We start from the raw sequence: 27,169 nt of genomic DNA, 5'->3' as shown, positions 1-27,169 counted from the left end.
AGCGGACGAAAAAGCGGCCAAAAAAGTCCCATTGACTTTACATTGGGAGTTCTAAAAATATTTGAATCCCAACCGACGTTTTCACACACACACCACTCCAAAGGGCCTGACACCCCTGCGTCTCTCCCTCTCTCTCTCCCTCAGAGGATTTATATTATCAAGCAGCCAATAAGTTATGGCCCAAAATCTTCATAGCCACACCCTAGCAACCAGTTTCAGCACCCTAGCAACCACTAAGAGCTCCCTAGCAACCACCCTAAACCAAAAAAAAACATTTTTTTATTTTTTTAATATTTTTTAAAGCAATTTTACTCTCGTGGCCTTGCGATATCGCTCCATGCTTGTGCCTATTCGGCCACAGGCACGAGGCCGCAGGCCGAGTGCCGTACAGAAGGCACTCGTTATTATAGATTTTAAGAACTCTATAAAAACTCCATAGTAACCATATTTGACAACTACCAACCACCTAGTAACACCATAGCAACTAACAAAAACACCTTAGCAACCACCCTGAACACCCTAGCAACGTCTAGAAATGCTCTAGTAACCACAAAAAACTCTAGCAAGCACCCAGAACACCCTAGCAACTGCCTAGCAACCACCTAGAACACCTAGCAACTGCATAGCAACCACCCAGAACACCTAGCAACCAACCAGAACACCCTAGCAACTGCCTAGCAATGCCCTAGTATCCACCCAGAATACCATAGCAACTGCCTAGCAACACCATAGCAACCACCCAGAACACCCTAGCAACCACCTAGCAACGACCTAGCAACCACCAAGAATACCCTAGCAACTGCCTAGCAACCACCAAGAATACCCTAGCAACTGCCTAGCAACCACCCAGAACACCTTAGCAACTGCCTAGCAACACTATAGCAACCACCCAGAACACCCTAGCAACCACCTGGCAACAGCATCTAGCTAAAAACATGCTGGCAACATGCTAATCAAGCTAGCATCATGCTAGCAACATGCTAGCAACATGCTAATCATGCTAGCAAACATGCTAATCAAGCTAGCATCATGCTAGCAACATGCTAATCATGCTAACATTATGCTACCAACATGCTAATCAAGCTAGCATCATGCTAGCAACATGCTAATCAAGCTAGCATAATGCTAGCATCATGCTAATCAAGCTAGCATCATGCTAGCAACATGCTAATCATGCTAGCATTATGCTAGCAACATGCTAATCAAGCTAGCATCATGCTAGCAACATGCTAATCATGCTAGCAACATGCTAATCAAGCTAGCATAATGCTAATCAAGCTAGCATCATGCTAGCAACATGCTAATCATGCTAGCATTAGGCTACCAACATGCTAATAAAGCTAGCATAATGCTAACAACATGCTAATCAAGCTAGCATAATGCTAACATCATGCTAATCAAGCTAGCATCATGCTAGCAACATGCTAATCATGCTAGCATTATGCTAGCAACATGCTAATCAAGCTAGCATCATGCTAGCAACATGCTAATCATGTTAGCATATAGCTAAAAACATGCTAGCAACATGCTAATCATGCTAGCATCTTGTTAAAAGCATGCTAGCAACATGCTAATCATGCTAGCATCATCCAACCAACATGCTAATCATGCTAACAACATGCTAATCCTGCTAGCATCATTCTAACAACATGTTAATCATAGTAAATCATGCTGGAATATGTTAAATCGTAATAAATCATCTTAGAAACATGGTAAATCGTGGTAAATAATGCTAAAATATGATGGTATCACAACATGTCAATTGTGTTAGCATCTGCCCAGTGGCGAATTTTGCCACTGCAAGCACCACTTCACATTTTCTTTAGGAAATGTACATTCTAGTTATTCTTCTTATTATTCTGGACAAAGTTTGGCGCGTAACTCGCCCCGCACCATTTGTCTCAGACCCCTGAGTGAGGTGTCAAATCGACCGGCTCATTGAGGAGAGGTGTGGTATGACTTTTATAAGCGATCGGGGGTGCGGTGTTCACCCCAGGGGCGAAAAAGCGGCCAAAAAAGTCCCATTGACTTAACATTGCGACGAACTTTGACCACACGTAGCTCTGAGCGAGGATTTCGCAGTAACGTGTGATTTGCCACATTTGAAGAGGCTGACAGGCTCTGTAAGAACATACCTCACAATGGGGTAAAAGTTGCACCCCTGGGGGGCAGGAGATGCCCAAAGTTGCCCCATTGACTTACTATGGGGAAGGAACGTCCTGTGAAACACACATGCTTTTCCTACTATGGTAAATTGCATAGGGACTTTGTATTGAACATAGCTCTGGATCACAGTGTCATAGAGACAAGGGGGAGGGCTCATTTTACTCAGATGACCAATCAGTCTCTCAGGATCATTGTGAAGCTATCAAGCCACGCCCTAGCAACCATTTAGAGCCCCTTAGCAACAAGTTCCATAGACTTCCATTGAAAGAGTTCAAAGAGATATCTCCGGACTGAATTGTCATAGAAACATGGGGGTGGTCTCATTTGACTCGGGGCAGCAAACAGCCAATCATGAATCACCTCAACACTTCCAAGCCCCTCCCTAGCAACCATTGTCGAGCACCTTAGCAACCAAAATCCAAAGAGGGATATCTTCCATTCTGAATGTCACAGAGGCATGGGAGTTGGTTTATATCATTCATAGTGACAAGAAGCCTTTGGAGTTTCATGATTGGCAGCTGACAAGCCACTCCCTAGCAACCAAACAGAGTACCCTAGCAACCAAAATCCAAAGAGGGATATCTTCCATTCTGAATGTCGCAGAGGCATGGGAGTTGGTTTATATCATTCATAGTGACAAGAAGCCTTTGGAGTTTCATGATTGGGAGCTGACAAGCCACTCCCTACCAACCAAACAGAGTACCCTAGCAACCAAAATCCAAAGAGGCATATCTTCCATTCTGAATGTCGCAGAGGCATGGGAGTTGGTTTATATCATTCATAGTGACAAGAAGCCTTTGGAGTTTCATCATTGGCAGCTGCCAAGCCACTCGCTAGCAACCAAATAGAGTACCCTAGCAACCGTTTAGCAAAATGTATATCTCTGCATCAGAACATCGTATAGAGATGGGGGTTGGCTCATTAGTTTCAGTTGGAAAACAGTCTGTAAATATCACCATGGTAACTGTGTATTCACACCCTAGCAACCATTTAGAGCCACCTAGCAACCATATTGCAACATATAGAAGCCATATTTCAGCTCCACAACATCGTACAGACATGGTTGTTGGCTTGTATGCAATCATGTACAACACCCTAGCAACCGAGTGGCGAGTTTTGCCACTGCAAGCACCACTTCACATTTTCTTCAGGAAATGTACATTCTAGTTCTTCTTATTATTATTCCACACAAAGTTTGGCGCGTAACTCGCCCCGCACCGTTTGTCACAGACCCATGAATGAGGTGTCAAATCGACCGGCTCATTGAGGAGAGGTGTGCTATGACTTTTATAAGCGATCGGGGGTGCGGTGTTCGCCCCAGGGGCGAAAAAGCGGCCAAAAAAGTCCCATTGCCTTAACATTGCGACGAACTTTGACCACACGTAGCTCTGAGCGAGGATTTCGCAGAAACGTGTGATTTGCCACATTTGAAGAGGCTGACAGGCTCTGTAAGAACATACCTCACAATGGGGTAAAAGTTGCACCCCTGGGGGGCAGGAGATGCCCAAAGTTGCCCCATTGACTTACTATGGGGAAGGAACGTCCCATGAAACACACATGCTTTTCCTACTATGGTAAATTGCATAGGGACTTTGTATTGAACGTAGCTCTGGATCACAGTGTCATAGAGACAAGGGGGAGGGCTCATTTTACTCAGACGACCAATCAGTCTCTCAGGATCATTGTGAAGCTATCAAGCCACGCCCTGGCAACCATTTAGAGCCCCTTAGCAACAAGTTCCATAGACTTCCATTGAAAGAGTTCAAAGAGATATCTCCGGACTGAATTGTCATAGAAACATGGGGGTGGTCTCATTTCACTCGGGGCAGCAAACAGCCAATCATGAATCACCTCAACACTTCCAAGCCCCTCCCTAGCAACCATTGTCGAGCACCTTAGCAACCAAAATCTAAAGAGGGATATCTTCCATTCTGAATGTCACAGAGGCATGGGAGTTGGTTTATATCATTCATAGTGACAAGAAGCCTTTGGAGTTTCATGATTGGCAGCTGACAAGCCACTCCCTAGCAACCAAACAGAGTACCCTAGCAACCAAAATCCAAAGAGGGATATCTTCCATTCTGAATGTCGCAGAGGCATGGGAGTTGGTTTATATCATTAATACTGACAAGCAGCCTTTGGAGTTTCATGATTGGCAGCTGACAAGCAACTCCCTAGCAACCAAACAGAGTACCCTAGCAACCAAAATCCAAAGAGGGATATCTTCCATTCTGAATGTCACAGAGGCATGGGAGTTGATTTATATCATTCATACTGACAAGAAGCCTTTGGAGTTTCATGATTGGCAGCTGACAAGCCACTCCCTAGCAACCAAACAGAGTACCGTAGCAACCAAAATCCAAAGAGGGATATCTTCCATTCTGAATGTCGCAGAGGCAAGGGAGTTGGTTTATATCATTCATAGTGACAAGAAGCCTTTGCAGTTTCATCATTGGCAGCTGCCAAGCCACTCCATAGCAACCAAACAGAGTACCCTAGCAACCAAAATCCAAAGAGGCATATCTTCCATTCTGAATGTCGTAGAGGCATGGGAGTTGGTTTATATCATTCATACTGACAAGCAGCCTTTGGAGTTTCATGATTGGCAGCTGTCAAGTAACTCCATAGCAACCAAACAGAGTACCCTAGCAACCAAAATCCAAAGAGGCATATCTTCCATTCTGAATGTCACAGAGACATGGGAGTTGGATTATATCATTCATAGTGACAAGAAGCCTTTGGAATTGCATCATTGACAGCTGACAAGCCACTCCCTAGCAACCAAACAGAGTACCCTAGCAACCGTTTAGCAAAACGTATATCTCTGCATCAGAACATCGTATAGAGATGGGAGTTGGTTTATATCATTCATACTGACAAGAAGCCTTTGCAGTTTCATCATTAGCAGCTGCCAAGCAACTCCATAGCAACCAAACAGAGTACCCTAGCAACCATTTTACAAGGCCTACATCTCTGCATCAGAATATTGTATAGAGATGGGGGTTGGCTCATTAGTTTCAGTTGGAAAACAGTCTGTAAATATCAACCTGGTAACTGTGTATTCACACCCTAGCAACCATTTAGAGCCACCTAGCAACCATATTGCAACACATAGAAGCCATATTTCAGCTCCACAACATCGTACAGACATGGTTGTTGGCTCGTATGCAATCATGTACAACAACCCAGCAACCAAGTGGCGAGTTTTGCCACTGCAAGCACCACTTCACATTTTCTTCAGGAAATGTACATTCTAGTTATTATTCTTCTTTTTATTATTATTCCACACAAAGTTTGGCGCGTAACTCGTCCCGCACCGTTTGTCACAGATCCATGAATGAGGTGTCAAATCGACCGGCTCATTGAGGAGAGGTGTGCTATGACTTTTATAAGCGATCGGGGGGGGCGGTGTTCGCCCCAGGGGCGATAAAGCGGCCCAAAAAGTCCCAATGACTTAACATTGCGACGAACTTTGAGCACTCGTAGCTCGGAGCGAGGATTTCGCAGAAACGTGTGATTTGCCACATTTGAAGAGGCTAACAGGCTCTGTAAGAACATACCTCACAATGGGGTAAAAGTTGCACCCCTGGGGGGCAGGAGCTGCCCAAAGTTGCCCCATTGACTTACTATGGGGAAGGAACATCCCGTGAAACACACATGCTTTTCCTACTATGGTAAATTGCATAGGGATTTTCTATTGAACGTAGCTCTGGATCACAGTGTCATAGAGACAAGGGGGTGGGCTCATTTTACTCAGACGACCAATCAGTCTCTCAGGCTCATTGTGAAGCTATCAAGCCACGCCCTAGCAACCATTTAGAGAACCTTAGCAACAAGTCCCATAGACTTCCATTGAAATAGATCAAAGGGATATCTCCAGACTGAATTGTCATACAAACACGAGGGTGGTCTCATTTGACTCGGGGCAGCAAACGGCCAATCATGAATCACCTCAACACTTCCTAGCCCCTCCATAGCAACCATTGTCGAGCACCTTAGCAACCAAAATCCAAAGAGGGATATCTTCCATTCTGAATGTCACAGAGGCATGGGAGTTGGTTTATATCATTCATAGTGACAAGAAGCCTTTGGAGTTTCATGATTGGCAGCTGACAAGCCACTCCCTAGCAACCAAACAGAGTACCCTAGCAACCAAAATCCAAAGAGGGATATCTTCCATTCTGAATGTCGCAGAGGCATGGGAGTTGGTTTATATAATTCATACTGACAAGCAGCCTTTGGAGTTTCATGATTGGCAGCTGACAAGCCACTCCCTAGCAACCAAACAGAGTACCCTAGCAACCAAAATCCAAAGAGGGATATCTTCCATTCTGAATGTCACAGAGGCATGGGAGTTGGTTTATATCATTCATACTGACAAGAAGCCTTTGCAGTTTCATCATTGGCAGCTGCCAAGTAACTCCATAGCAACCAAACAGAGTACCCTAGCAACCAAAATCCAAAGAGGCATATCTTCCATTCTGAATGTCACAGAGACATGGGAGTTGGTTTATATCATTCATACTGACAAGCAGCCATTGGAATTTCATCATTGGCAGCTACCAAGTAACTCCATAGCAACCAGACAGAGTACCCTAGCAACCAAAATCCAAAGAGGCATATCTTCCATTCTGAATGTCACAGAGACTTGGGAGTTGGTTTATATCATTCATTCTGACAAGCAGCCTTTGGAGTTTCATGATTGGCAGCTGCCAAGCCACTCCCTAGCAACCAAACAGAGTACCCTAGCAACCAACATCCAAAGAGGGATATCTTCCATTCTGAATGTCATAGAAGCATGGGAGTCGGTTTATATCATTCATAATAACAAGAAGCCTTTGCAGTTTCATCATTGGCAGCTGTCAAGCAACTCCATAGCAACCAAACAGAGTACCCTAGCAACCAAAATCCAAAGAGGGATATCTTCCATTCTGAATGTCACAGAGGCATGGGAGTTGGTTTATATCATTCATAGTGACAAGAAGCCTTTGGAATTGCATCATTGGCAGCTGCCAAGTAACTCCATAGCAACCAAACAGAGTACCCTAGCAACCAAAATCCAAAGAGGCATATCTTCCATTCTGAATGTCACAGAGACATGGGAGTTGGATTATATCATTCATAGTGACAAGAAGCCTTTGGAATTTCATCATTGACAGCTGACAAGCCACTCCCTAGCAACCAAACAGAGTACCCTAGCAACCGTTTAGCAAAACGTATATCTCTGCATCAGAACATCGTATAGAGATGGGAGTTTTATACACTTATAAACTCTAAACTCATAAACTCTGAGTGTGTGTGTGTGTGTGTGTGTGTGAACACACACACACACACACACACTCTAAACTCATTTAAACTTAAACTCTAAACTCATTTAAACTTATAAACTCAAAACTCAAAAACTTGTAAACTACTTTAAACTTCAAACCACTTTAAACTTCTTAAGTTTAAAGCTCCCAGCTCCCAAGCAACTCCATAGTAACCAAACTTGAGTACCCTAGCAACCGTTTTACAAGACCTATATCTCTGCATCAGAACATCGTATAGAGATGAGGTTTGGCTCTTTTGACTCATGCTAGCAAACAGCACTTCCAACATGCTACACATGCTAGCAGTGAATAGCTACATGCTAATAGCAATTAGTTAAGTGCTAAATCACACCAAGATCATGCTAAGGACTCTATAAAAACTCCATAGTAACCATCTGTGACAACTACCAACCACCTAGTAACACCATAGCAACCGCCCAGAACACCCTAGCAACTGCCTAGCAACCACCCAGAATACCTTAGCAACCGCCTAGCAACACCATAGCAACCACCCAGAACACCCTAGCAACTGCCTAGCAACCACCCAGAACACCCTAGCAACCAACCAGAATACTCTAGCAACCACCTAGCAACAGCATAGCAACCACCCAGAAAACCCTAGCAACTGCCTAGCAACACCATAGCAACCACCCAAAATACCTTAGCAACCGCCTAGCAACACCATAGCAACCACCCAGAACACCCTAGCAACCACCTAGCAACCACCCAGAATACCTTAGCAACCGCCTAGCAACACCATAGCAACCACCGATAACACCCTAGCAACCGCCTAGCAACCACCCAGAATACCCTAGCAACCGCCTAGCAACACCATAGCAAACACCCAGAACACCCTAGCAACCACCTAGCAACCATCCAGAACACCCTAGCAACCGCCTAGCAACCGCCTAGCAACCACCCAGAACACCCTAGCAACCGCCTAGCAACCATCCAGAACACCCTAGCAACCGCCTAGCAACACCCTAGCAACCGCCTAGCAACCACCCAGAATACCCTAGCAACCCCCTAGCAACACCATAGCAACCGCCTAGCAACCACCCATAATACCCTAGCAACCACCTAGCAACACCATAGCAACCACCCAGAACACCCTAGCAACCGCCTAGCAACCACCCAAAACACCCTAGCAACCGCCTAACAACAGCATAGCAACCACCCAGAATACCCTAGCCACCGCCTAGCAACACCATAGCAACCACCCAGAACACCCTAGCATCCGTCTAGCAACCACCCAGAACACCCTAGCAACCACCTAGCAAAAAACTTTCTGGTCCAAACTTTCTCAAGCCAACTTAAAGTTTGTCTCGACGAACTTTCGCATCTAGTTATTCTTATTCTTCTGACCCAAAAATTTTCTATTCTAACTCCTCCTAGAGCTTTAACTCTACAAACTCCAAACTCGGGTCAGACCTTCAGACTGTTCTGACTCGAGTTGCTATATCTTTTCAGACTGATTTGACTTTCAGTTTTCTTAAAAATTAATATTAAAAACCATAAAAATCCCATAGACTTACATTGCAGACTGTTCAAATTGAGCCAAGACTACGGTGGCCCATTAGTGTACAAGCCAAAAACTCAAATCTAAACTCTCTGAAGCATTAGACTCAATTAAACTACCATTCTATGACCTAATAAACTTATCTATCTATCTATCTATCTATCTATCTATCTATCTATCTATCTATCTATCTATCTTTTGTTCTAACTTATCTATCTTTCTTTCTTTTTAACTAATCTATCTATCTTTCTAACTTATCTATCTTTCTTTCTTTCTTTCTTTTCAACTAATCTATCTTTCTAACTAACTTATCTATCTTTCTTTCTTACTAATCTATCTATCTATCTTTCTAACTAACTTATCTATCATTCTTTCTTACTAATCTATCTATCTTTCTAACTAACTTATCTTTCTTTTTTTAACTAATCTATCTATCTTTCTAACTTATCTATCTTTCTTTATTTCTTACTAATCTATCTATCTACCTATCTTTCTAACTAACTTATCTATCTTTCTTTCTTTCTTTCTTACTAATCTATCTATCTTTCTAACTAACTTATCTTTCTTTTTTTAACTAATCTATCTATCTTTCTAACTTATCTATCTTTCTTTATTTCTTACTAATCTATCTATCTACCTATCTTTCTAACTAACTTATCTATCATTCTTTCTTACTAATCTATCTATCTTTCTAACTAACTTATCTTTCTTTCTTTCTTACTAATCTATCTATCTTTCTAACTAACTAACTTATCTATCTTTCTTTCTTTCTTGCTAATCTATCTATCTTTCTAACTAACTTATCTATCTTTCTTTCTTTCTTTCTTACTAATCTATCTATCTTTCTAACTAACTTATCTTTCTTTTTTTAACTAATCTATCTATCTTTCTAACTTATCTATCTTTCTTTATTTCTTACTAATCTATCTATCTACCTATCTTTCTAACTAACTTATCTATCATTCTTTCTTACTAATCTATCTATCTTTCTAACTAACTTATCTATCTTTCTTTTTTAACTAATCTATCTATCTTTCTAACTTATCTATCTTTCTTTCTTTCTTCCTTTCTTTCTTTCTTTCTTTCTTTCTTTCTTTCTTTCTTTTTAACTAATCTATCTATCTTTCTAACTAACTTATCTTTCTTTCTTTCTTACTAATCTATCTATCTTTCTAACTAACTTATCTCTTTCTTTCTAACTAATCTATCTATCTTTCTAACTAATTTATCTATCTATCTTTCTTTCTTACTAATCTATCTATCTTTCTAACTAACTTATCTATCTTTCTTTTTTAACTAATCTATCTATCTTTCTAACTTATCTATCTTTCTTTCTTTCTTCCTTTCTTTCTTTCTTTCTTTCTTTCTTTCTTTCTTTTTAACTAATCTATCTATCTTTCTAACTAACTTATCTTTCTTTCTTTCTTACTAATCTATCTATCTTTCTAACTAACTTATCTCTTTCTTTCTAACTAATCTATCTATCTTTCTAACTAATTTATCTATCTATCTTTCTTTCTTACTAATCTATCTATCTTTCTAACTAACTAACTTATCTATCTTTCTTTCTTTCTTGCTAATCTATCTATCTTTCTAACTAACTTATCTATCTTTCTTTCTTTCTTCCTTTCTTTCTTTCTTTCTTTCTTTCTTTTTAACTAATCTATCTATCTTTCTAACTAACTTATCTTTCTTTCTTTCTTACTAATCTATCTATCTTTCTAACTAATTTATCTATCTATCTTTCTTTTTAACTAATCTATCTTTCTAACTAACTTATCTATCTTTCTTTCTAACTAATCTATCTTTCTTTCTTTCTAACTAATCTATCTATCTTTCTAACTAACTTATCTATCTTTCTTTCTTTCTTACTAATCTATCTATCTTTCTAACTAACTTATCTATGTTTCTTTCTTTCTTTCTAATCTATCTATCTTTCTTTCTTTCTTTTGAACTAATCTATCTTTCTAACTAACTTATCTATCATTCTTTCTTACTAATCTATCTATCTTTCTAACTAACTTATCTTTCTTTCTTTCTTACTAATCTATCTATCTTTCTAACTAACTAACTTATCTATCTTTCTTTCTAACTAATCTATCTTTCTTTCTTTCTAACTAATCTATCTATCTTTCTAACTAACTTATCTATCTTTCTTTCTTTCTTACTAATCTATCTATCTTTCTAACTAACTTATCTATGTTTCTTTCTTTCTTTCTAATCTATCTATCTTTCTTTCTTTCTTTTGAACTAATCTATCTTTCTAACTAACTTATCTATCATTCTTTCTTACTAATCTATCTATCTTTCTAACTAACTTATCTTTCTTTCTTTCTTACTAATCTATCTATCTTTCTAACTAACTAACTTATCTATCTTTCTTTCTTTCTTGCTAATCTATCTATCTTTCTAACTAACTTATCTATCTTTCTTTCTTTCTTTCTTACTAATCTATCTATCTTTCTAACTAACTTATCTTTCTTTTTTTAACTAATCTATCTATCTTTCTAACTAACTAACTAACTAACTTATCTATCTTTCTTTCTTTCTTACTAATCTATCTATCTTTCTAACCAACTTAACATTCTTTCTTTCTTTCTTTCTTCCTAACTAATCTATCTATCTCTCTAACTAACTTATCTATCTTTTTCTTTCTAACTAATCTATCTTTCTTTATTTCTAACTAATCTATCTATATATCAAACTAATTTTTCTTTTCCTTTTTAACTAATGTGTTTCTTTTTTTCTAACTATTCTTTCTTTCAAACTAATCTATCTATCAAACTTTAACCTACTTTAAACTTCAAACTACTTTAAACTTCTTCAAACTCTCTGGTCCGGCTTTCTCAAGCCAAATTAAAGTTTGTCTCAACAAACTTTTTTTTCTAGTTGATGTTTGCAGCTCTAAATTTGACTGGAAGGGTTAACATGTTGGTTAAGTTTGTCAGTTACCACTTGTTTACTATACAGTTACTCAATGTCTGCTATAAAGAATATTGTCTAAATTAATTTACACAGATTGAAGCACTTGGTGTTGGTGGAGCCATGGGGTTTTGCAGCAAGACCAAATGTTCAGGAGCGTTGGGTTCCCATTTGGATTAAAGCCTTTGGGACAGCAATGAATCCATTCAACCCTCTTGGTCCGCTTAGGCTGGCAGGCCCACTGGGTATGAAACTGTTTTCATTGTTTACTAATTGTTTTACTATTGTTTGATTAAAACTATTCAAAATAGTAATAGTTATGTAGCTGAAATAAAATAAAATATAAATATTAAATGAAAAACATAAACTAAAAAAACATAGAAATGTTGCCTTGGCAAATAAATGAAATAAATAAGTGAAAGTTGAAGCAGGTACATCAATAGGCCAATTTTAAATGTTAATTTATGAAAAGCTAAATAAATAAAACAGATTTTAAAATGGGCAAAATTGTTTGTCAGCTGTTTACATAGCAGTTAATATTTTAGTCAAATCAGTAGTTAGTAGTTAGTTAATCAATCAATCAGTTGTTAAAGGAGACCAAAAAAAATTAATACAACAAACACTTTTGGTTTTCTGTCTGACTTGCCTACAAGTAGGCCTAGGTATTGTTCAAAAATGTTAAATACTGATACCGATACCGATACCATGTCTTCGATACCGGTTCCTGAACGATAACAATTTTATGAACAGATAATGTTATAGCAGGGGCTGTTACATTAATGTGAAGAGGGAAAAAAACAAGAAAGCTAAACTGTTAATGCAGCTAACCTTGAGGATAAGCACACTTTACAAGATGCCTAGTTTCACGAGTTCACATGTTAATGAAATCTGATATAAAATTATAATGCGTATTTGGCTTGCTGTCCGGGGGGAGGGCTCCGGGCTCGGAATTCGGCCCGACCCCAGAGTACTCCCCCCCCTATGAATGTATAGATCATAGGTATCTATGAGTAGACCCAGCCGAATGTGAGGTGATGGGGTGGTGGCGGGATGCTGAGAAAATTGTCATGAGACAGGAGGTAAGGGAAGGCTTTATTTATACTGGTTTCTTCTTGTGCTGATTGGATGATTACCTGAACATGCTCCTCCCGAACTTTGTTACATAAAACTTCATTTAATGTGAGTTAATTCCGTTTTTCCCGTTAAGATTCTTCTGGATTCCTTCTGGATTCATAAAAATTTTCTGGTTGGTTAAATAAAATGTTATTAATCAAAAAGCATGTGTAATTCATTTAAATCATGAAACTTGTTCAATTTAATAGAGCCCGACCGATATGGATTTTTGGGGGCCGATGCCGATATTAGGTAATAAAAAAGCCGATATCGATATAACGGCCGATATTATTTATGTGTACATTATAATACAGTAGCAATATTATTTATGTGTATATTATAGTTCAGTATCAGTCAAAAGTTTGGACACACTTTCCCATTTGTGTCTGCAAACTTTTGACTGGTACTGTATATAGAATACAGTATACATAAACAGAATATATATATATAAACACATTTTTTGCAATGATCACTCAAATGTGGTGATCAAACACTTGTGTGACAAAGATATGTGGAGGCAGGGTGAATGATAGAATGAGAATGATACATTTGAGCTGTAACCAAACTAGTTTGCATTGCTAGCATTGCTATTCTATATTATATTCTAAATACTGTTGCATAATCTTCACTAATGACTTTGTCTTTTTATTTAGTCACGTTATATAAAAAATTACTTTTATCAATAAATTTATCAAAAGTGTCACTGGCAAAACCTTGTTATCTTCTATTATTAGTCTTAACTCCTCTAGTCTCTACCAGTGGAGGAAGTACTCAGAGATCTTTTTACTAAAGTAAAAGTAATAATACCATAATGAAAACATGTTTAATTACATGTACAATAGGCTACTTTTACTTAAATACTATTTTAAATAAGTAAGTAGTCAGCAAAATGTACTAAACGTGAAACTACTTATTATGCAAAATGGCCCTAAAGTGTTAGAATTATATAAATTATTGGAATGTTGCTTGATGTTGTAACGTAGCGTTATAAGCAGAATGGGCTTTAACACTGTGTCTACACCGGACTTATGGGATTATTTTTGTGCCTTTAAAATTGAACGAACTTTTCTAGAAATGTCTTTAAAACAGGAAATCGCAGGCAAAATTTTTACTTTGTTTTTAATTCACTGCATGTTTTACTAATTGTTTTCTCTTTTTTCTTTCGCTGATCTGTACTTACAAATGTGCTTCTGAAGTTTTCGTTTACGCTCCCTGAGTTTTTGTTCGCCATTCAGGCACATAACTCTCGTGGGGGCGGGGCTAACAGCGGTGTGTTCTCATTGGCTAATGGGTTTTTGATTGACAGATGCTTGACCTGGAAGTGAAGATGTCAGTGTTGTGTTTACATGTGAGCGGCTTCCCATTTAATTTTAGTGATATAAAGTTAGTTTTGTTTTTTAATTGTATCTGTATTTATCTTCTACTACTATGTCAGCATAAGCTTTCAGGAGCAGTATTTGCAAGAGAGAATGAATGTCTAGAGGTATAATTGTCGTAGGCTACATTAAAATATTGTATAATAATGAATAATGTCCAATTTTTTCAGAGAATATTTGTTTGTTCCTGATAATGTTAAATGTCATTTTTTTATGCATTGTAGGCTTTTATTAGATTGTGATGTAACAATTTAAAGAGAACACTAGTGTCATATACATGTGTGGGATATTTTCAGCCATCAAGAAAGTCTCACTCTAACCTGATAATCAAAGTTAGCAACCCTGGCCATCACGCTACCCATTGTTAGCATATGCACCATCACAATTAATGATCACTTAATTCTGAAGAATTCAAACAATATGAGAATTGCAACCAGATGGTGGCTTGCTGTCAGAAGGTACAGACCTTCAAGGATATTTCATTATATTATTTATTTTCGCTATACTTAAGTATGAAAGTGAAAGTCTTGGATTTTGTAACAGTCCGACCTCAGTATTCTCATAATACATATATAGTACTAAAAATGCACAAATACATAATATACAAAATTTGTGTAAAATGAATTTATATTTTAAATTATGCAATGATCATTTGAACAGTTCTTGTTACAGTAAATGTAAAAAAGCAGTGACTGGGTACATTGTAATGAAGTATACACAAGTCTAAATAGATACTCCAAACAAAAAATGAAAATTCTCTCATCCTTTACTCACCTTCGTGCCATCCCAGATGTACTATATGACTTTCTTTCTTCACATTAACACAAACAAAGATTTTTCAGAAAATATTCCATCTCCGTGAATCCATATACAGGTAGATTGTAGTCCATGTGCGTATGACAGTTGGTCAGAAGCGATGGTTAAAACAGTTTAAATTATTAGTATTTTTATAATCTATTGTTTTACTTCAGAAAACATTGATTCATCCACTGGGGTTGTATTAATAACCCATTACAGTCACTGTGTGGGGTTTTAAAAGTGTCAACTTTTAAATACCCATTCATTTGCATTATATAAACTCACCGGATGGATTCTCTTCATTCGTGTTTATCTAAAGAAAGAAAGTCATATGCATCTGGGATGGCATGAGGGTGGGTAAAAGATGAGAGAATTATTATTTTTGGGTGGACTATACCCTTAACATTCATATGCTGTCGGTGTGTTAATCCAAGATCAGCGTAGACTTATAAGAATAAAGTGCAACCTCTTGTGTACTTGTGAACTGTGTTTGTTTTAATCTAGAGCTCCAAAGAAAATAAAATAGTTGCATTATATCTGGTGTCTGAAGATCAAGATCCCAGTCATTCAAAAGTGATGTGTCATGTGTCTGAAGAAAGTAAGATTTCTGTCTGATGGGGACAGTGGATCTCTGGTACTACCACTCCACCCTCTGGGTCAGCATCTTATGTTCTTAGGTTTTGTACCTATGAAAAAGCAAACATTATGATGTAATCGAAGAAAGACTGTGTAATTGTATGCAGATAAGGTTATGTAACGATTGGGCTAAATAAAGTCAACACTGCTGTATAATGTTGTGGGCTCTCAATGAGCTTTAAAATATCTCTCCACCTTTATAACAAAAACAAATGACTGACTTACTGCGAGTCTCCAGCATCTCCATTATCCTGATAATTGACGATTGATGATAATGATGATATTATTCATCAGTGCTATTTCTAGGAACTCATCTCAACCATGTAGTGTAGCAGTAGATAAATACAGATAAAAAATAAAAACAACAACAACAAAAAAAAACTCCTAACTTTATATCACTAAAATGAAATAGCAAGCCGCTTACAGACGCTCACATGTAAACACAACACTGACGTCTCCACTGCCAGGTCAAGAATCTTTCAATCAAAAACTCAGTAGCCAATGAGAACATATCGCTGTTAGCCCCGCCCCCACAAGAGTTATGTGCCTGAATGGCGAATGAAAATTCAGGGAGCGTTAATGAAAACTTCAGAAGCATAAATGAAAACTCTGGAAGCACATTTGTAAATACAGATCAGCGAAAGAAAAAAGAGGAAACAGTAAAACATGCAGTGAATTAAAAACAAAGTATCTCTCTCTGCAAGACATTTTAATAAGTTTCAATTTATATTTTCATTCATTTCTTGAAAAGTTACGTTCAATTTTAAAGGCACAAAAATAATCGCATACGGACGCTGCCGTTGCTGCTCGCTTCGCAACAGCTGTTTACCCTGGATGCAGAAAAGCATTACAATGCATTTCTCCTTTGCGTCAGTACGTCATAAATAGAATGAGGCATCAGATTTGTCGCTCACGTCGCATCCAGTGTAGACAACATCACTGATTATAATGGGTTCAACTGTCTTTTGTCGCATCGCGCCACTCACGTCTTGTTCAGGCAGCAGCAGACAAACAGTCAAGTGGTGTCTTAATGGTAAATTGCTAACTAGTTACCAGTGCGGTGGTGGCATGAGTCTGTTGAATGGTGATTTGACGCTGCGCTGTCACCTGGTGAGACGCAATGCTATAAAGTAAATAAACAAAGTCCCCGTATTTTACTCTCACAACGAGCTTATCATACTCGTTTGCTACATTAGCTTGCTAGCCATGTTTCATACCCTGTGGAGTGGAAGCTAATGTGGTGTCACTACAGTGACATGGGTCGTCATTAGCAAACAACGGAGCGCATTCTGCTGGACAAACTACGTAGTTACACAATTTACAAGCATTTTATCCGCGTTATATGTTTTATAAAAAAAAAATTCATAACGGCGGCATATCTGCGTCATATACGCCGATACCGATATATCTGTAACAAACAACAGAAACGCCTCGGTTACGTACGGTAACCCTCGTTCCCCGAGGAGGGAACGGAGACGTGCGTCAGAAGTGATTCTGACGAACTGGGGTTCTCGCTTGAGAGACCAATCCACTTATAGTGTAAACTAAACAAGCCAATGCACATTGGCGTGTGATAATTGCAACAGCTGCTGTGCATCGCGGCGCAAGCATATAATGAGCAGCGGGTGCATCGCATCTTTGTTTCCGCTGAGGAGCCAGACTTTGTGACTCGGCCATACAGTGGAGGCTCAGCAACCGAGGCGACGGGACGTACGTCTCTGTTCCCTCCTCGGGGAACAAGGGTTACCACACGTAACCAAGACATTCCCCTTTATCAGTCACTCTCTACGTACGTCAGAGTTGATTCTGACAAACTGGGGATACCTACCAACATGCCACTGCTGCTGGCCCTTCCAGCATTCCGCTTGAGTCTCCTGGCCTGACCGCAGTGTTGGGCAGAAAGTAGGAGCTCTAAGCAGAGAAGGCCAGTCACTGCTGTTCCGCAAGATCTACTCAGTGTGACTTAATGGATAATGCTGGGAAAGCGTGCCCTTGGAGAAGGGGACGCTGCGGAAGCCACATCCTCCCCCGGAGGGAGGTACTGTGGTAGTAACACAAATGGACTAGCCGAGCAGGGTAGCACAACATATGGCATTCTCCGGGATGGTTCAGGCCTAGTTCTAGGGGGGAAAGAACACCAGCAGAGACGACAGAGTGGACTCTGTCGAGGGAATGACACGGGCTCGTCCGCAAAGGAGCTGATCGTGGAAGAATGCACATATGGGGTCACTGCAGGGACCACTACATATGGACACCCAGCCTAGCACAGGTTCCACAAAGCATATGAGTGTAGGCCTGGCGTCAGACACTTCACAACGTCTGACTGCCGCAGGGGTGACGGAAGAACTCGAACAGGGTTAGCCATTACTGGGGAAAACTACTGGAGCAAATAGACGCACGCATCCGGCCCAGCGGGCGGGAGTGGCGTTGCAAGCCGTCACTAAGAACAGGTCCTTCACGCTACTGGCCACTGTGGCGAGTACATGGGAAGATACCGGCTCTACACAAAGATAATAGAATCTAGCGAATGTGTTGGGTGTTGCCCAGCCCACAGCTCTACATGTATCTGTCAGCAAGGTGCCTTGAGTCAGCACCCAGGAGGAAGTAACAATTCTAGTTGAGTGTGCTCGCAACCCGAACCCGAGGCAGATTCAGTCTCCTAACTCCCCTCAGGAACCTGATGATCAGGTCATGCTTTTCCAATGACTTACCTTCAACTGCATCGTGATGTGCGGCAATAGTGGCAACATACACTTTGAGGGTGGAGGGAGACAGCCTTCGCTCCAACCCCTATTGCAGGAAAGAAAGCACGACTCTGATTGGACATCTTCGGGGGTCTTCCCGGTGTAAAGAAGGCCATTCAACGAACAGGTTCCACTTCAGTGCATAGAGGCGCCTTGTAGAGTGATGGTGTCTACCACCGCCTGGGGTAGGTCACCTAGAACCTCCACGTCCCGTCCAGGGACCAGACATGGTCCCGAGAAGGCTCACTGGGGGAAACGCATACTTGCGCAGATCCTGGGGCAAGCTGTGTGCCAGTGCATCCATGCCGAGGGTCCCCTCGGTCAGGGACTAAAACAACTGGCAATGGGTCGAGTACGGAGAGGCAAACAGATCTACCTGTGCGGCTCCAAAGAAGTCCCATATCAGCTGGACCACCTGGGGATGGAGTCACCACTCTCCCGGAAGCGTAGGCTGTCGTGAGAGCTCGTTGGCTGCATGATTGAGCACTACTGGGATGTGAATGGTACGAAGCGACCTCAGATGCTTCTGACGCCAAAGGAGGAGATGGCGGGCGAGTTGCAACATGCGGCGGGAGCGTAGAAAACTTTGACAGTTGATGTATGCAACGGTCGCAGTGCTGTCCGTACAGAACATTACATGCTTGCCATGTAGCGGCCCCTGAGAAGGCCCAGCGCAAGGCGTACTGCAAGCAACTCGAGGCAATTGATGTGCCAATGCAGTTGGGGCCCTGTCCACAGACCTGAGACTGCATGCCCGTTGTACGTGGCCAGCCCAGCCGGTGGCAGAGGCAGTTTAACACCAACCGGACGCGCTCCTTTGTAGTCGTGCTGTCTGGTTGACCGAGTCTAACTCCATAACGTGTCAAGTCAAATCAAGTCACCTTTATTTATATAGCGCTTTTTACAATACATATTGTGTCAAAGCAGCTTCACAGTGATAACACAGTTAAAATAATACTACAAAGTTTGTTTCTAGAAGAAAATTGCATCATCTTCCACCTGTAAGGCAGATCAATAATATTGTTGAATATTAAATGTACCCAACTAAGCAAGCCAAAAGCCAAGGCAATAGTGGCCAAAACTCCATCAGGTGACAGAATGGAGAAAAAAACCTTGGGAGAAACCAGACTCAGTCGGGGCCAGTTCTCCTCTGGCCAACGAGCGAACAGTGTATGATTATGGTTCAGGCAGCATTACAGGTCAGAAGTCAGATTGGATCAGAACATTCAGAATATTTATCTAGTTCCATCTGGTTGGAAGTCGGAGTCATCACGCCAGTATGGAGACAAGTTTGTTGAGGATCAGTGCCAATGGCTGTCGTGTCGATGAGGCCTTCAAAGGGCTGATGAGGCTGGCACCTCAGGGATGCATCATGGATGGGTCCAGGCGCAGGTCCACCATCTAATCTGGATACGGCCCAGATCCGGCTGACTTCAGTAAACCTCGGAATAAACAGAAAGACTAAAATTAGCGTAGATGCCATTCTTCTTATTATGTAACGAGTACATCAGGTGTTATAGGAAGTGTCCCTGGTTCCGGCTGACCTAATCTATGCAGCCTAATAATCATTTAACTGATTTGAATAATAGAAAGGTATAATGTTCTATATGAATGGCTGGTAAAAGAGATGCGTTTTTAGTCTAGATTTAAACTGACAGAGTGTGTCTGCTTCCTGGACAATGTTAGGAAGACTGTTTCAAAGTTTAGGTGCTAAATAGAAGAAGGATCTACCGCCTGCAGTTTTTGATATTCTAGGTATTATCAACTGGCCGGAATTTTGAGATCACAGTAGAGGACTATAATGCGTTAAGAGCTCGCTCAAGTACTGGGGAGCTAAACCATTTAGTGCTTTGTAAGTAGTCAGCAATATTTTAAAATGTATACGATGTTTAATAGGGAGCCAATGCAGTGTTGACAGAATGGGGCTAATATGGTCATACTTTCTGGTTCTAGTGAGAACTCTAGCTGCTGCGTTGTGGACCAACTGGACTTTGTTTATTAAGCATGCAGGGCAGCCACCCAGTAGAGCATTACAATGATCTAGCCTTGAGGTCATGAATGCATGAACTAACTGTTCCTCATTTTTCATTGAAAGCATATGTCCTAATTTAGATATATTTTTAAGATGGAAGAATGCGGTTTTACAGATCCATTTCAAATGAAAGCTGAGAAAAGAGATCCCAACAGGACCACGGACGTACCCGGGGTGGAGCAGTGAGGTGGAACACAAGAACTCGACATGGGAGGCACTGAGGCGGCCAGAAGTGGGGTCTGAGTGTGCTGTGCAACACTAACCTGGTTCCAGGGTGGGCAGAGGGTGCGTGGGAAGGCCTGGTAGTGTCCCCGAACCGCACACTGCTGCCTGCTGGCGATAGAGGAGCGGGACGGGAGTGGCAAGGCATGGAAGCGTCGCTCACTGCCATCCGCTCCCTCTTGAGACCCAGAGATAGAGAAGCTGCTCTTACTGAGAATTTGGGTACCACTGACTGAGACACCAATGGCGGAACAGAATTTGATTAAACAAAAGATTCTCCGCTCGGCCCTCCACCAGGGAAGAGCAGCTGTGTCCAACTCTGGGTCGCACATCTCAGGCTGCTGAGACAGGTGGCGCCGTCTTCCTGCGAAGACTCAACGTCACAGAAGAGTTGGCTGTGACAGAGTTTGTTTGTTTTTTTCGCAGGGGACAGACACCCTTGGTGACAAACAGTCGGAGGGGCAGCCCACGAGTGACTCTGGTAGCACATCGGGACAAGCTGCAAGCTTGGTTACCTCAGCCTGCTTCTGAACTGTGGAGAACTGCTGGTCACAGTCTCCAACAGTGTCGCCGAAAAAGGCCACCTCGTGAGATGGGAGCATAGAGAAAGCGAACTTTGGCGATGTCTCACACCTCTGCAAGGTTTAGCCATGGGGCACTTCTGGACCACCAGGGTGGACATCGTCTGACCGAGGGCCAGCGCTGTAACTTAAACCACGGTCAGTCACTATGCACAGCTCAACCCTGACTCAGAACTACCCTCGTGCATTGAGTGTTTTGGCCTTCCACAGACTTGTAGGATGGCCATCACATGCAGGAAAGAGGCGGTCTGCAATTAGCACAGCCGCCCCACCACCAAGGGTAGTGAGAGAGGAAAAACTTTTTCTGCAGATTTTGGCATGTTTGGCTTGCCATATTGGCGCCAATATGCTTCCATACTGCCAAAGTTTTTCACACACATCCGGGCAGGCACGGAGGCAGGGCAAGGCGATTACGCGTCGCACTGCGCCCCCAGAGAAGCCCGCGAAAGTATGGCTGTCAAGTCTGAATCTGATTCAGCATGAGCACACCCACCATTATAGTGGGAACTCAGCATCATCTTCATTTACAGAGCGTAACAGCCCTCTCTCCGATGGAGCGATCGACATCTGATCCTACCCTGGAGCCCAGAATGAAATGCTTGGTCCCTCATGACCAGTAATCCCATCTGGAAGCTGCCAGGCATGCAAGACAGTGAACGTGGTCGTCAAACTCGATGGCACACTGCACGCTGAGCGCTTTATGAGAAAGGCAAGAGCAACCACGTGCCAACGTGGTCATGCTCTCTTGGGAGAGCATAAACCACCCACGAACGTGGTCTCAGCATGTTTGCGATGCGCTAGAGGAGTGAGGGGCCCAAGGAGGTGGTCTCGTCGGGGAACGCTCACTGTAATCCTCAGATCACCAGTGCTATTAGCCAAAGTAGCCCTTTTCTGGTGGCCACCAGAAGAGGAACTAGATCGGGGAATAGGCAAAGGGACTCCACCTCATTTGAGGCACTTGAGTCTCGACCGGCGTCATCTAGTCATCTAGAGCGGCGAACGACGCACGCTGGGTTGCCGTGCCGTGTCAGCTGGCAGCTCGACGGCACACGGCACGTTGAATGCTCAAGCCTTTACGAGAAAGGGTAGACGAACAACATGCCGATGTGGTCATGCTCTGATGAGAGAACATGAACCACCCACGAGCGCAGTTTCAGCATGCTTAAGCCCAGGCATGTGAAACAGTGATCGTGGCCGTCAAATGAGGACAGGAAACGACCGCATCCAGAACCACACGGTTTGAATGACATCTTGAAAAAGACGCAGTGTCAAACCATGAATGCTCTTTCAGGAAACTGCTCTTTCTGGTGCTGAAGCACCCAGGGATGGCCACGGCTACACAAACAGGACGATAGTGCAAGCCTGATGTGAGCACTCACATTCTCATTGAAGGCGCAACACTGTGAAAACAGCTGTTTTGCCGGCTGTCTGTGAGATCGCGGCCAGCGCTGTCTGTGCTTGTAACACCAACACCAGTTTGAAGAGGCGTTCTCCTGAAGAAGCAGACTCGTTTTTTGAAATTAAAACACTCTCAGATAAAATTGCAGAGCAGGAACAGCAAAGATGCGATGCACCTTCTGCTCATTATATGCTCGCGCCGCGATGCACAGCAGCTGGTGCAATTATCGCATGCCAATGTGCATTGGCTCGTTTAGTTTACACTCGAAGTGGATTGGTCTCTCAAGCGAGATCCCCAGTTTGTCACAGTCAACTCTGACGAACGTAGAGAGTGACTGATGAAGGGGAACTGATGCATATTTTTATATATTTCTGTATGTCATTAGGATTAATGAAAACTTCCGGACAGGTGCAGGAGCTAAACTCTTAATGAAGAGGAATAAACACCTCTGAGCTATGGCCATTAACTATATCTCAATAATTTTCTATCAAAGTTTATCTTGAAGAATAAAAGAGATTAGTTGTTTGTTTTTTTTAAATGAAAATTTCTTTAAAGAGAAAGATCAAACCAAAAATGAAAATTCTGTCATCATTTACTCACCCTCAAAGTGTTCCAAATCTCCAGTTTCTTTCTTCTGTTGAAAATATTAAGAATAATAAGTGTTCTTAATATCATTTGCCCGGATATTAAATAGGAAACATAAACTAAGGTCAGGGGAATTTTTGCTATGATCAGTACAGTTCACTCTCTATCCAGACACAGGCTGTTCTTTAAAAGCCACACAATATCACTTAACTTGGCTGAATACTTGTTGTAGCCTACTAGTACATGTGTATTTGATAGTAAGTTTATGATAAATCATGAGCTGAATTTGGTAAGTAGTTACAGTGAATTAATTATGATGTGCCCCCTTCAAGTTAATTCATGACACAATAATGCATTAACAAGCCATTAGTTGATGTTAATGTATGGTTTGTTAATAATAAGTTATTTATGATGTGCCCCATCAAGTAGTCATGACACAGTCATGCATTAACAAGCCATTTGTTGATGTTAGTGTATGGTTAGTTAAAGGAGTAGTTCACTTTAAAAGGAAAATTAGCCCATGATTTACTCACCCTCAAGCCATCCTAGGTGTAGGCTATATGACTTTCTTCTTTCAGACGAATACAATCTGAGTTAAATTAATAAACACCCTACCAAGCTTGATAATGGCAGTGGATTGCAGCCATTGCAACCATCAGATTGAAGCTCAAAAAAGTGCATCCATCTATTAAATAAGAACTCCACGTGGCTCCGGGGGGTTCATTAAGGCCTTCTGAAGCAAAACGATGAGTTTGTGCAAGAAAAATATTCATATTTAAAACTTTATATTTTTGTACAAACGAACATACGGATCTGACTTAAGTGTAAAGCTACTCATTTAATCATGAGTTAGTAATGATGTGCCCCCTCAAGTAAAATCATGACACAGTGACTTTACGTTTACGTTTACATGCAACCAAATAATCCATTAGTAATTGGATTGACAGCTCAATCGGCCTGAAAAGCCTTAAACACCTTAATCGATCCAATTGAAAGGGGGGGGGGGGGGATTCCTTTTCTAATCCGATCGAGAGAACATGTAAACACTTGATTGGATTGAAAACCGAAACTGAAACGACTGCGCATGTGCAATGACGTAGAACTAGCTTAATGATGTATGATGCGTGTGTCACGGTGTGGGTTTTGTGTCTTGTTCCTTGTTCTTGTCTGTCATGTAATTCCCTGCTTGTCATGTGATCCTGCCATGTGTCTTGTCCCATGTTCAACTGTTCCCCGTTATGTTGATTAGTCTTCCCAGGTGTTTCAGTTTAACCACACCCCCTTGTTATCTTGTTTAGCTTGTTTTCCCTGTGTATATAACCCTGTCTGTTTTAGTATGTGTTACGGAGTCCTTGTTATTGTTACACCACTTCTTTGCTCTGTTTTTGCCTGTTTATTGTTTTGTGTTTTTGGATTGCCTCATTTGGATTTTGACCCTTGCCTGGACTAGTTGTGAGTACGGATTTTCCCTAATAAACATACTGCGATTGGATCCCCTGTTTCCTGTGTGTGGGTACGTGACAGAAGGACTCCGTCATGCAAGGATCCAGCAGTACGGGTTTCCGAATCTGTCCCCCTACCACCAAAGAAGAGAGGAGGGGACGACTCAGTAATTTAATGGCTTTACGCCAACAGGGACAGTCGGTGGGTGGACTGGCTCAATTTTTTTGGACTCTCTCAAGAGGTATGGGTTACAATGAGGCGGCACTAAAAGACCTTTTTAATAATTGCCTTGATAACCCATTACCTCGCTGTGAGATGATGGGGCTGGAGACTCTGGACTTCTGGGGGTTCACTAATTATCTGCAGAGACGTAGCCGGTGGATTACGTCAGACCGGTTTGTTTTTTCTGACAGGATGACTGAGTCCACATCTGCGTTTCCTGATGGGAGGGCGGACCCTGCACCTGTGTCTCCGGAAAAGATGGCCACCGCCGAGCCAGTGTCTCTGTCGGCCGCAAAGCGAGACCCTCCATGGACTGCCCCATCAGCCAGCATGGCTGCCTCCATTGGACCCCTCCGAGGTTGGAGTGGACTGATATCAAAACTGGCCGATCGGCCGCTGGCATCTGTCCGAACAGCCGATAGCCTGGGAATTTCACGGGTCTCAGCGCTATCAATTCCCCAGCCCGCCAGGCCAGAGTCTCTTTCTGTCGAGACTATCGTTCCGGAGGTCGTGCCTGAACAGCCCGCTGTCGTCCCGGAGGCTGTTTCCGCGCAGCCCGCTGTCGTCCCGGAGGCTGTGCCCGCGCAGCCCGCTGTCGTCCAGGAGGTCGTCCTCGAGCAGCCCGCTGTCGTTCAGGAGGTCGTCCTTGAGCAGCCCGCTGTCGTCTCGGAGATCGTCCTCGAGCAGCCCGCTGTCGTCTCGGAGGTCGTCCCCGAACAGCCCGCTGTCATCCTGGAGGCCGTCCTCGAGCAGCTCGCCCTGCCAGCCCTGCCCAAGCTGCTCACCCTGCCGACCGCCGTCGAGCCTGTGTCCCCGGACAAGATGGCCGCCGCCGAGCCTGTGTCTCCGGACAAGATGGCCGCCGCCGAGCCTGTGTCTCCGGACAAGATGGCCGCCGCCGAGTCTGTGTCTCCGGACAAGATGGCCGCCGCCGAGCCGGTGTCTGTTCCTGAGCCTGAGCCGGAGCCAGTGTCTGTTCCTGAGCCTGAGCCGGAGCCAGTGTCTGTTCCTGAGCCTGAGCCGGAGCCAGTGTCTGTTCCTGAGCCGGAGCCAGTGTCTGTTCCTGAGCCGGAGCCAGTGTCTGTTCCTGAGCCGGAGCCAGTGTCTGTTCCTGAGCCGGTGGTGCCAGTTCCAGTGCCTGAGCCGGTGGTGCCAGTTCCAGTGCCTGAGCCGGTGGTGCCAGTTCCAGTGCCTGAGCCGGTGGTGCCAGTTCCAGTGCCTGAGCCGGTGGTGCCAGTTCCAGTGCCTGAGCCGGTGGTGCCAGTTCCAGTGCCTGAGCCGGTGGTGCCAGTTCCAGTGCCTGAGCCGGTGGTGCCAGTTCCAGTGCCTGAGCCGGTGGTGCCAGTTCCAGTGCCAGTTCCAGTGCCTGAGTCGGTGGTGCCAGTTCCAGTTCCAGTGCCTGAGCCGGTGGTGCCAGTTCCAGTGCCAGTTCCAGTGCCTGAGACGTTGGTGCCAGTTCCAGTGCCTGAGCCGGTGGTGCCAGTTCCTGTGCCTGAGCCGGTGTCTGTTCCAGTGCCTGAGTCGGTGGTGCCAGTTCCAGTTCCAGTGCCTGAGCCGGTGGTGCCAGTTCCAGTGCCAGTTCCAGTGCCTGAGACGTTGGTGCCAGTTCCAGTGCCTGAGCCGGTGGTGCCAGTTCCTGTGCCTGAGCCGGTGTCTGTTCCAGTGCCTGAGTCGGTGGTGCCAGTTCCAGTTCCAGTGCCTGAGCCGGTGGTGCCAGTTCCAGTGCCAGTTCCAGTGCCTGAGACGTTGGTGCCAGTTCCAGTGCCTGAGCCGGTGGTGCCAGTTCCTGTGCCTGAGCCGGTGTCTGTTCCTGTGCCCTGGCCGCCCGAGGGAGAGTCTCCGCCCTGGCCGCCCGAGGGAGAGTCTCCGCCCTGGCCGCCCGAGGGAGAGTCTCCGCCCTGGCCGCCCGAGGGAGAGTCTCCGCCCTGGCCGCCCGAGGGAGAGTCTCCGCCCTGGCCGCCCGAGGGAGAGTCTCCGCCCTGGCCGCCCGAGGGAGAGTCTCCGCCCTGGCCGCCCGAGGGAGAGTCTCCGCCCTGGCCGCCCGAGGGAGAGTCTCCGCCCTGGCCGCCCGAGGGAAAGTCTCCGCCCTGGCCGCCCGATGG

At 43.1% G+C, this 27,169-nt stretch overlaps 1 protein-coding gene across 1 annotated transcript in view; it reads left to right on the top strand.

Annotated features, from left to right (window-relative positions):
* Window positions 1-27,169, top strand: part of abhd5b (abhydrolase domain containing 5, lysophosphatidic acid acyltransferase b) — a 70,877-nt gene that overhangs the window by 40,535 nt on the left and 3,173 nt on the right. Inside the window, exon 4 of the mRNA XM_084131918.1 lies at window positions 12,013-12,161. Coding sequence (XP_083988044.1) covers window positions 12,013-12,161 — 149 coding nt within the window. The remainder of the gene's footprint in view (window positions 1-12,012; window positions 12,162-27,169) is intronic.

Source organism: Abramis brama (assembly GCF_963993115.1).
Source record: "Abramis brama genome assembly, chromosome: 12".
Lineage (NCBI taxonomy): Eukaryota > Metazoa > Chordata > Actinopteri > Cypriniformes > Leuciscidae > Abramis > Abramis brama.
The sequence above is the reverse complement of the archived record's forward strand: the minus strand, read 5'-3'. Positions and strand labels throughout refer to the sequence as shown.